Source organism: Eublepharis macularius, chromosome 4, assembly GCF_028583425.1.
Source record: "Eublepharis macularius isolate TG4126 chromosome 4, MPM_Emac_v1.0, whole genome shotgun sequence".
In the NCBI taxonomy this organism is placed as follows: Eukaryota; Metazoa; Chordata; class Lepidosauria; order Squamata; family Eublepharidae; genus Eublepharis; species Eublepharis macularius.
This window is the reverse complement of record NC_072793.1, coordinates 128645694-128657784: the sequence shown is the minus strand read 5'-3', so window position 1 is coordinate 128657784 and position 12091 is coordinate 128645694. Positions and strand designations below refer to the sequence as shown.

General features: G+C 39.4%; 1 protein-coding gene across 4 annotated transcripts in view; it reads right to left on the bottom strand.

The window, feature by feature from the left end:
• RAD18 (RAD18 E3 ubiquitin protein ligase) overlaps positions 1 to 12091 on the bottom strand; it is a 182116-nt gene that overhangs the window by 94822 nt on the left and 75203 nt on the right. For all 4 annotated transcript variants that reach the window (XM_054977684.1, XM_054977685.1, XM_054977686.1 and 1 more), the window contains 2 exons: positions 7639 to 7715; positions 4282 to 4342 (listed from right to left, as the gene is read on the bottom strand). In XM_054977684.1, coding sequence (XP_054833659.1) covers positions 4282 to 4342; positions 7639 to 7715 — 138 coding nt within the window. The remainder of the gene's footprint in view (positions 1 to 4281; positions 4343 to 7638; positions 7716 to 12091) is intronic.

Sequence of the window (12091 nt, the reverse complement as noted above, 5' to 3'; positions counted from 1 at the left end):
GTGCAATATACGACAAAATACATTTCAGAGTTCAGAATCATAAAAAAACAGTAAATGTTTGAGAGGGCACGACTGAGAATATACTGAGAACCAAAGAAGGCTCAGGTGAAGAACAAGAGAATGGTTCAGTAAATGACATAATTCTGGTAAGAAGAGATAAAGCAGACCTTCACAACTTATTTAAAAGGCTTCTGTGAAACCTTCACAGCATAACCGTGGGATTGTTGCTGCTGTTTTACCATACAAAAGTATGCAATTCACCCTCTACATTTTCCAAGACACCTCAGAAATGTGTCCAAACAGCTCATCCACAGAGACTTCTGAAGGCCAAACAATCCATTAAGCAAAATGCAGCAGATGTACACTACTTGCTGCTTGTTCCAAAACCAAGATACGAATATATTTTCCAGCACTTTATTTGACAAACAACTAGCATTTCTCAAAGGAAAGAAAAAGATGTAACACTTCTTCCTTGTTTTTCTCTGTTAATAAAAAATTACACTGGTAATACAACAATATAAATCTGTAAGGGAACAATAGTCTAGAATGCTACTACAGAATATTAAATTCTAAAGGCACGCAGGACTGCTTAAGAAAGCATAGTCCCAGGGAACAACTCTAACTACATCAGAATACTAAATATATTAAAGGTATATTAAAGATGTCAGATACGAAACAGTTTTCAGATATAGACATGTCAGATCACATAAGAGAATCCCAAACTGGATCCAGAAAATTGAACTCTGATGGGCCAGATTGTTCGGCCGCAGGTAGCTGCTTGCAGACAGCTACAGCAGAGGTAGAGCAGCAGTGAGTGAGTGACAGCAGTGCTAGGGAGAGAGCAGCAAAACGATTAGAGGCAAGTTCCACAGGAGCAGCAGGACGAGACTGGTGGGGAGGGAGAGGAGGAAGCAGACAGAGTGGAAAATGCCCCAAGTTTGCTTGGAAAATGCACAGTTTTCCCCATAGGAAATAATGGCCAGATAAATTCAGGATTCTCTAACTGGACTAGAGAATCTGACACAGATTTCAGGGATACGACATTTGTATCCTTGAAGCTCAGATCTGGATCACTCAGATTTGGGGGGTGGGAGCATCCCTAGTGCATAATGGGCAGCAGTTGCATCCAGACATCAAAACAAGCTGAAATTAAACTCCAGTTGAACCCAAACAGTTTGTTGCATGTTCATGTGTGCTTCTCATTCCTCTCCCCTGCCTGCTGCTCCAGCATGTGGTGCTTAATGGACTATTTCCCAACTTTATCAAGCTCAAATTTACCACGATGTCCACAAGGAACTGTAACTTGTTTACTTCTCACAGAAGCGTCCCAAGTTTAGGATCCCAGAGTTTAGAATTCCAGCTTGTGCAAACAACCTCTAGTTTACTAAGCTGCCTGCATTCTCAACCAGTTTTATTCTGAAGAAACATCACACAAGCAAACGCAGAGCATGTGAAAGATTTAAAAACCCTTTTAAATGGTTCATCCCTTGAAAAAGCCAAGAACAAGTACAAATTATGTAATGAAGACAACAGAGTTAAGAGAATGGATGCTACAGTTTAAAAAATTAATGCTTCAGGGTTTTAAAGGAACTTATAACACAAAGGTATTTTCTTCCTCCAGAGATTACATAAAACTTTAATGCACAATGCCAACTTTGACTCAACTGACCTTCTGAGACCGTATCAATCTATACAGTTCAAGTTTTAAAAAGCTCATATTCCTGGAAGTTTTGCTGAACTATCAAGTTCTGTAAAGAATCATAACACCTTTTACCTTTGTTCATAAGAATAAATACTGACTATTCAAGGTTTCTACCTGTTCTCAAACAAAGTACAAATGGAAGGTAGGTAACATGAGGTCACATGTGCCATTCCCCCAGAACTCCCCACTTACAATTATCTTTTTTTTCCCAGTCCTGCCCCAGCAGAGGATTGGTTCTTTAAAAGTTGCATCCACGAAGTCAACAACTACAGGCAGAAAGCTGTTCTACTACAGACGCAAGGTTTCATTGTTGTGATTCATGATTAAAATAAAACGCTATACATTGTCTACAAGCCTCTCCAGAAAGGAACAGAATCAAAGGTTAAGTGATACTTTGTATGCTGTCCTTACCATTTACGCACAGCATTTTCTAAGGTATTCACATCACTTATTGTAGATTACTTCCAGGTAGTATTCTTCAAACACCCTCCTAGTTACCCTGATTGGGTTGAATGCTGAGATAAGCTGACATGGTTTGAATGTTCAGAAAAGCACTATATAAATGCTGAGCATGGTTATTATGGTTGGCCAAGAGAGTAATGTTTTGTCACTCTTAAGCAGAGTATTTATAATGCAGGTTCCTGGCTTTGAAACACCAAAGCTCCAGTTGAAAATTCCGCAGAACCAAGATCCAAACAGATTCCCTATATGAGAGGACTCAGCAGCAGATTATCAGATTCAACCACTAAACATAGTGAGGAGTAGGCAATGCTTTTCTGAAGACACTTAATGTCTACTGAAGTCTGGGATATGCCCAGTCTTTGGTCTTAGCCTGCATTAGGACCACATAATTTGTTGCAACCATCATATCCTGTCAAAAGCCAATAAACAACTAGACACTTTTTCACTCACTGGAGAGTTTTGTGTTTTAAAAAAATCCACAGTTTTATACCATAGAACTAAGCTTCCAGGGAGCTTCTGAGAGTTTTATATAAAAACATCCCTAATCACCTTCCTTCATTTTCAGTTATCTAAGAGCACCCACCTAGACAAGTCAGGGAGACTTGAGTGGTATAGAGGTTTTAGAGTGTCAGATTAGGAAATAACCAGATTCAAATCTTCACTCTGCAACAGAAACTCACTGGGTAACCTTCTGTTACCTAAAGAAGGAGTCTCCTAATTAGTTGGGGAAATTAGCTTAAAGGAGATGAGAGAGAAGGGGAACTGGGAATCCCCACCTATGTTTACAGGGATTATTCCCTTAGAGAACTCTCAAATAAGCCAGGCAGATGTTCAACCGAAAAGGTTTTTTAAATTAAAGAGAAATAAAAGGGGAAATGCACAGAAAACCACACATAGCACACATAAAAGGCTAACTAAGAGAAAACCAGGGAGGAAAGGAGGAGAAAGCAGCTTCAGAGAAGCTGCTAGTAACTTACCAGCCTCGAAGATAGAAGTCCATGGAAGGTAGCAGCAAAACGACCAGCATTTCACGAAGAAGAGGCCAAAATGGATATGGGTGTGTGTGGACGAATCCAGAACATACACACACTCACTGGTGGCTAGAGAGTCCAGATATAGGGAAAAATGCTCCCTGGGTCAAGCTGACGTTTTTGCCCCCAAAACCAATGTCCAGCAGTGAACAATGGAGTTGAGAGAGGTTTAATGGGTGTACTTGAGGTGGAATATACATGGAAAATAATGTTTGATGACCTTTTGAGTATCGGATGGGAAAAGCTATCAGGTTTGCTGAATAGCTTGGGTGTTGCTTGATTAGGGTAAATGGATGAGTGGAAGTAAGGTTGGGTGTTGATGTACCACACAGGTTCTTAAGCTCCCTTTGTTTAGTAAAAGAAGGGATATTTCCCACCCTATCTATCTGTGCTGACCTCGCCAATGCAGACCCAAAGCAGCTCACGTTGTTCTCCATTCTCTATTTTATCCGTACAACTCCAACTCAGTAAGGCAGGTTAGGCTGAGGGGGTGTGACTTTCTCAAGGTCACCCAGCAAGCTTCTGTGGTAGAGGGGGTATTTGAACGTGGCTGTCCAAGAACCTAGTCAGACACTCTAATCACTATACCACACTGGCTCTGACTAGTCAGGGAAGTGGTTAAACCCAATTTGGTTTGTAATGGAAGGGATATTTTCCATCCTCCTTGTCTGTGCCACCTCCACTTTTTGGCTTCTCATGAGTAAACTGAAAATCACAGAGAGATATAGAGCTAATTGAGGCCAGGATGTTCTGATTCCCTCCATTTTTGGCACTGCAATGTCTGTGATTATCCTGAAGCTGGTGGCTAATTCTGAGACTCCTACCTTTATTTTTCTAAGGAGTTAACGCTGGCCACAGAAAGACAGAGGATCATTTAATTATTCTCCCCGCGTGCACACGCGAGCGCGCGCGCGCGCACACACACACACACACACACTTTGGCTTGCCAGATATGAAAATACAAGCCATGAAGACACAGGGAACAAGAGACAAATAACTTAATGTCCTTTCTTTTTGCATGTGCACATTTCCTAATACATGACTTACATTTTAAGAATATATAAATGAAATAATAGTGTTACTTACGGTAATCTCTATGAATTTCATCAATTTCATTCTCTGCCTGGTGCTTTGTAAATGTCATGCTCTGCAATAGTTGTACAAATGTTATTTTTTAGTCAAGGATATAAACCTGCAGTCAAGCCAAAGATTTTTAGACATAGGTATCTTGAAGTCAAATTTTCACATTTCATAAGCAATGCAGAAGGAAAAAAATTAGCACAATGTCGTAAACCTCGGTTACAGTTTAGAGCTCTATGAAACAGCCACAATAAGGAGAAGGAAGTGGCAGTGGTAGAGGTGGTAGCGGAGGGTGAGAAGCAGAGCTGGAACTGGAGCGGTGGGGGGGAGCCTGATCCAACAAGAAGAACAGAAGGAAAGTGGAGCTGAAGTGGGAAGCGGGGATGTAGTTTCTCCTACCCCACTAGTCCCTGCATATTCTTTTCTTGTAATTTATCTATTCCCTTTATTCACCCCTAACTATCATCCTCATCTGTTACAAAAACATGTTAACTATGCTATTTAACATAAATTGAGCTACTTAAGGAAAGTTCCTTTTCTCTACTGTAAAGCAAAGCACTCTGTGCTTCCTAGATAACTCCTAATGCCCTTCCTAGCATTATGTTATAGGAAAGTCTCCCTCTAACTTTAAAAAACCTCTAATACTATGTGATATTTGGAAGATGTAATCCACAAAAGCTACTGATAAGCTTATTATATTTTTACAGCTAAAGAAATTCATTATAGATTTGGTACCCCCACAGTGTACTTTCCCCAAATTCTCCACTCTTAGATAAGGAAATACCCCCTTCCCTTTTTAATGGCCTCACATTTTACCTGAGAATCTCTCAAAATATTACTGAAAGAAATCAAGCAAGCAACCACTGAACCTCTGTACTGGGCAAGATGATGAAACAGGAACGGCCTGAGGTAAGCCACACAGATCCTTGAATCAGAAGCAGACAGTCTGAGAAAGAGCCTTCTCAGTTGTAGTGCCAAATTTTTAGAATGCCCTCCCCAGGGAGATTCATCTGTCTCCCTCTACTGTTATCTTCCATTAGCAGGTGAAGACTTTTTTGTTTCACTGGGCATAATCCAATTTGTTTCACTGGACCTCTTCCCTGGTTTTGGTGTTGTGTGTTTATGTGTTTATATGTTTTTACTGAATTGTTTTATATATTATTTTAAACGCTGTTTTCAAGTTCAAATGTTCTAATGTTTGCAACCTTGGGGACCCTACTCAGGTGAAAAAGTGGCTTCAAAACATTTTAAATAAAAATAAATAAAAATAATAAAAATACATGCAAACACAAAGTCAACAGCTGTGCCTTAAAAATAGCAACCTAAATTCCCTCCCATGACTTCTATTCAGGTTCTGTTTTATATTGAAGCACCATAGCTAATCACCAACATTCTTCTTGTTAATGCTACAGTTATTAACTGACATTATTTCATTTGTTTTGCACCTGCCTATTCTAAAGACAGGGGAGGGGGGACACCCTCAAGTACAAGAACAAAACATTTAAAATGTCAAATAAATTTGCTTGCTTAATTTCATGTGTTGATTGCTCAATTTAGTGGACTAACTGCAATCCAATGCAGTTACTTCAGTCTAAGCCCACTGATTTCAATGCATTAGATTGCACAAAAAAAGCTAACGATTTATCACAGATGGCAAAAAATAATACAAATATTCATAACATTACCTCTTAGACAGACAAAATTAGTTAGCACTTTGTGTCCAATAGACAAGTGTGACGATGCAATCAGCAGCACTACATAAACAACTTCTACTTATGTGGAGTTACTCCAATTTAAACTCATTGTAATCTATGGTCTTAGACTGGTATAACTCTGCATAAGATTGTACCGTTAATAGCAAGTGACAGAAACATGCTCTGTACTCATTCTTAACTGACTTAGGGAGCAAGCATAAGTCGGTCTATTCAGAATTAAGCCCCATTTTATTAAATGGGGGCTCACTATCCATAAAGGTTTCTGAAGATTGGAGCCACAGACATACAGCTTTATCACAGGTACATTTAATACTCTGAGCAGGGGTCCCAAACCTTTCTAAACCTGTGGGTTCTTTTGGAATTCTGACACAGGATGGGGGTGCAACCACAAAACAGCAGCCATGAGAGGTAAAGCCAACTACAAAATGGCTACCACAGATTAAGGAGCCAACTACAAAATGTCAGGGAGTGAGGTTATGTCCAGTTCTAACATTAACTTTTCAACATTTCAGACAGAAGCTTTGTTTAACAAGATGCCTATTAAAATGAACGTATTGTTTTTATAAAAAAAAATTGCATACACATAGTTTGTCTTCAGTCAGAGACAATCCTTATGCTGTGGTGGCAGCTGCTGCTGAAGCAATGGCTTTTTAAAATCTTCACAGCCAATCAGATCTCCAATGGCTAATAAAGCCCTCCCTACTCCCCCTTTCTAAAAACATTTCACAGACCCTAGGCAAGGCATTGGGTGGCACCATGGCACCCACAGGCACCTCTGGCTTAGAGAGCTAGCACTGAACAAACTGTAAATGTGACACTGATATTAACTTCAGCATATGCACCTTAGGAAGGCTGAGATGGACAAAATGACAAGAAAACTTAAAGATCTTGATCCAGGAGAATATATTGCAGACTCGGAGAAATTGAAACAATATCTAGAAAAAAAAAGGAATGTGAAAGGAGGATTGTAGCAGTTTGAGAATTATTAATATGTGACTTTATAAAGGGGAGAGAGAAGTAACTTTACCATTAATGGGGAAACTTAGCTATTAATTAATCTAAGCTAATATTAGTAATAAGGAGATTGTATTAAAAAATAGATAAACAGTGAAATGTAGATTGATATATTAGAAAATTGGAGATATAGAAGAATTTGAACATGCTTAGAATAAGTGATATAACATATATAGGATTTAGAAAAATTATAGTTAAGAGTAATTTGAGTAATAAGAGGGGTTTGGGGTTGGAAAGCTGTTGGAAGTCAGTAAGGAGGGGGGGAAGGGGGGCTGATATAATTTAGATAAGACGGGGAATTTGTGTATTGAATAACATTATATGTACTCACCAATAAAAAAAAAAATTAAAGGAGGGGCTTACAAGCAGCCTTCATCCCACCTTTGAGTTCAATAGGACATTCTGCAATATAAGTACTGTCATCCTGAACAACCAGGCCAAAGTTAAGGTAATTTTTTTAATTTTGCTTAATTGTTTTCATTATAGAAAACTGAAAGGTACCATGATAATTCACTCTGAAGACATTCATAATCTCAGTGGACTACCACCAAGGTAGAAAACAGTCACCTGAATTTTTATTAAATGGAATGAAAAAGTCCTATTTCTATTTCCTAGGAGAAGCTTATCAACTTACATATTTTCCACCCATCTTTGATTCAAGCTGTACTCGAGTCTTCTCATTGTTTTCCAGCTCTTTCACTATTTCCTCAACTGTTGGAACAAACAAGCATCATAAGTAGCAGCCTACCAACATAGGACTTCTAATAGTCAAGTTACTGGAAACACATTCAATCTTTCATGTCAGGATAAGAAGTGTAAACACATATTAAACTATAAAAAAGCTATTTCTCTTTTTAATAAACTGGAGGGAGAAAGAAGAAAGATTTGAGTAGAGAAGAGCTAGCTTATCTCCCTGGTTAAATCAACACCTGAATTGGGGAGGGAAAACAGTAACTGGAAACTGGTTTTTAAAAATGAAGTTAAAATAATAATAGCATAGCAGTAACTCAAAAATAGGAGGGATCACTCTTATCTGAGCTACTAGCTCAGGGGGGCTTAAGTTTCTTGAGCCTGTGGGCTCTTCTAGAATTTTGACACAAGGAGATAAGAACTAGGGGTATGTAATTCGGGTTTCCAATTCAGGATAAATACCTGAATCAGACCTGATTTGTAAATATTCGGGATTTCTGAATCGGCCCAGCATCGGCCCAGTCAGCTGGAGTAAGGGGAGGGTTAAATTTTAAAGCACCCTCCATGCTGCTTGCGGGCGGCTCAAAGGGCGCTTTAAGTTTGCCCGTTGCTCCAGCTGACTGGCAGGCTCCATCAGTCAGCTGGAGCAAAGGGGGGTGGGAGGTTGGGCCAGGATAAAGCTTCCCCCGGCTTTTTCACTTCCGTGTGCTCCAAAACTTTACGGAGCATACTGAAGCTGTTTAAATACCCGAATCCCGAAGCGGCTTGCTGCTTCGGGTTTCGGGTTATTCCAGATTGTTTTCCCACTTCAGGTAAACCCAAAGCGGGAACCCTAAAGCAGGAAACCCCAGTACACCTCTAGTATGATTGCCACTGCAGGAGGCGGAGCCCACCACAAAATGGCCACTTCAGGAGTCAGAGCCCACCACTAAATAATAATAACAACTCTTCATTATTTCAGGCAGAAGCTCTGCTTAAAAGGGTTCTTTTTAAAATGAACATATTGTTTTAAAATATTTTCTTGCATTACTTTCAGTTACACAGCGAAGATCTTCATGCAAGGGTTCTCAGATCTCTAGTGGTCATTCAGAAGCTGTCCCATCTGGCCTCACTCACTTTCAAAAAACACTTGGCAGGCACTAGGAAACGTATCAGTAGATGCCATGGCACTCATAGACGCAACATTGGAGTTTCCATACTATGCTATTGAGAATGAGAATTATGGGCTCTCTTCTCAGGATACTCCTCATTGTTGGTAGCTCTAAGCATCTTTCATCTTTTGTATCAGCTATCTAGCCATATAAATAATGGATGCAAACATCAACGATTTAGAGATAGCAGTGATACCAAGTGATAAAATATCAGTTAGACTGAAGATACCAATGGATGGGCGTGGCCATATTATACTCACTTTATTCTGTGAACATTTCTACCAACACAATATTTACACAAGCCGATTTAACTTTGTAAACCTTCTGATTTAAAAGGATAAACATCCAACCAGGCAACACCTCATCCATTATCTAAAGTGGTACACAGTATCCTCACAGCAACTCTGCGAGGAAGGTTAGTCTAAGAGTGTGTGACTGGTCCAACGTCACTGCGGATATGAACCTGTCTCCCAGATCCTTCTCTGCACAGATTGTTATAAGATTAAATAAAGTATGGATTTAAAAATATTTTTATGACTAAACTGCTTAAAGAACACAATGTCCTTAGTAGATGCTGGTCAACATTACCTAGAATTCATTATCCATGGCTGATGTTTTCCCTGTGGAAAATAAACGGCTAATGTGGTGGAACAGTCCCACTGACCAGGGTGGATAAAAATCAATGATTTTTTTAAAAAAAATCAAAAAAATCGGATTTTTTTAATTTAAATCGGATTTTTTTAAATAAAATGCTTTTTGAGGAAAATATATTACCATCCAAAGGTTATTCCATCATGAAATAAAGATTAGTTTTTAATTATGTAGAATAAGGCTGTATATGTTTGATTTTTTTGGTAAATAAATTCCATTAATCCATTCACAATGTCATGTTCTTCCAGAGGTTTTTGTAAGATTATTGGGCAGTTTCTCTGCCTACAAGATATTATCACAGATGCTTGGTTTTGCAGTTCTCAAAACTGAATTTGTGTCAGCTCAGCAGAGATCACATGCCTCTTCTTCACAGCAAAAATGTTATAACATGAACAGAGTTGAGAAAAAGACCGTAATCCTATTGTTCTACAAACCTATGAAGACAGAATCAACCCCTCCAGTGCTAAGTTTCAAGAAGTTCAGTGAATAGAAACAATATTTTTCTGATTGTTTGGAGAATAGATCTGCACAAGAAGAAACTAAGTGTGAGGAGGGAGGGGCAAGCAGTACAAAATGAAAGTGAAACTTTTTGAGCACAATACTGCACAAGTCTTTGGATCTTTTGTGCGTATGACCTGAGGTTTATCACATTCTTTCCTTGGAGGAAAAAACCTATAATGGCAGCAGGCCATAAAAGAGACCCAGTTTGGGAATACTTTAATGAAGTTCCTTTACCTATCGGTAAGGCAGGCATCTACTTGCATATTAAAGTTATACCAGCAAGAATTAGTCTTTATGTAGAAAACTATGATTTAAATCAAGCCTTAATGACTAGTGATTTAAATTGTGATTTAAATCGTGATTTAAATCAGTTTGATTTAAATCAAATCCACCCTGCCACTGACCTGTGATCACTGCCCCTTCTTTCCTTCTGGGATGTTTGGGGTTAACGAGTGACTGTCCAAGTCTCCACTTGGTATGTGCTACCCACATAGTGCCCCTCTCCAAACCTCAGAGGGGCTTAGTTCCTTCTCGCTTGTACCTGTTGCTACCACTTGGCCTTTCTGGGAACTGCCAATGGGGAGGACCAAGGCACCTCACTCCCCTGTTCATGCTTGCCACTCTGAGCCCTGCCTTGTGCCTAGTCTCCTGCTACCCAGCACCTGGTTACCGCAGAAACTGCTTGCTGAACTTGTGCCCCAGTAGGGGGTCCGCTGACTGCCAACAGACCACCACCATCCTGTGGCACCTGTTTTAGATGGCATGGTTGAGCAGTGGGAGTCTATGCGGTGCAGAGAAAAACTACCATTTAAGAATTTTTAAAAGCATTTCTTAAAGAACAGCAAAAAAATATTCATACTCACACTATGAAGCACAGCACCAAAGCCAGCAAGAGAACTCAAAAAGAAATAGGCAAAAACCACAATTCCTCTACCCCTCTCCTTTGTACATGCCTAACATAGATCTTCTGTTAAGGAAGGCTCTCTATCTTAGAAATTGTGAAGTCCTCACACCTTTCATGGCTTAGGCCTCCAGCCCACATATGGTTAATGGCTGCTGCCTGCATGGAGCTCCCTCAGCTTCCAGCTCAAATCAGCCAAAGAGCCCCTCTTCTCTCTGTCCAGCAATTTCATTCTCTCCCTCTGCACACTCCCTGGATAGGTCAAAAGTGCAGGTCAGAGAAGCTTTTCCTAGAGGTTCCAGGAAAAATCTTTTTTGGCATTTTAGCCCTCCAAGTCTTTGTCCCCCTCCACACGTACACACATGTACCTGAAAGGGTAAGCTTTTAGCAGCAAGTCTTCTGGCGGCATCTGCATGACTAAAGCCCACAGCTGGGTACAGCTTAGAAAGCACCTGGCTTTCCCTCCCCCTTTCTACTTGTTCTCAGTTACTTTTTAAACTGGGGGTGAACTTTTTAAACTAGGGGAGAACTATTTAAACTGAGGGTAAAAGTTTTGAAACACTTCACATCTACAAATAAAAAGCATTTTCCACAGCTGATAAAAGAAAAAAGGACACCTATTTTACAATGTGCTACAAGACAAGAATTCTCAACAGATTGCTTTGTTGTTGTTGATGATGATCATGATGATTTTAAGGCTATTATATAGTAACAAAATGCCTAAGTTAGAACCAGTAATGTCAAACTCTATGGATTTTTCACATGGGAAAATTAAACTTAAACATGAATTCAGCCAGGAATCTGGAACCTTGTAAAGAAATTGCTCCATAAAATAAAGAGATTTAAGAAATAAATCCAATGCTGGTAAGTTCAGTCAACAACTCATGAATAAACACACAGCTGAATAACATCTGCTAATCTAAAGAAAAATGCAATCTGGACTGGACTGACTAGACTCAGAAGCACAAGTGAATCCAAATATAAATCATATCATTATATATTGGCTTGGATTCAGTCTTCTTCCAGGTGATTTGTCAAACTTTCAGATCCGTCTGCAAGTACATGTGTCTGAAATCCATTAACTTTCAAAGGGTGATACCTAGACAGTTACTGCAGCATAAGGAAACAACGGTTAGAACTCAGTCAAGGAGATAAAAAATAAAGAGTGAGCAAGTTTACAATGTATTCAGAAT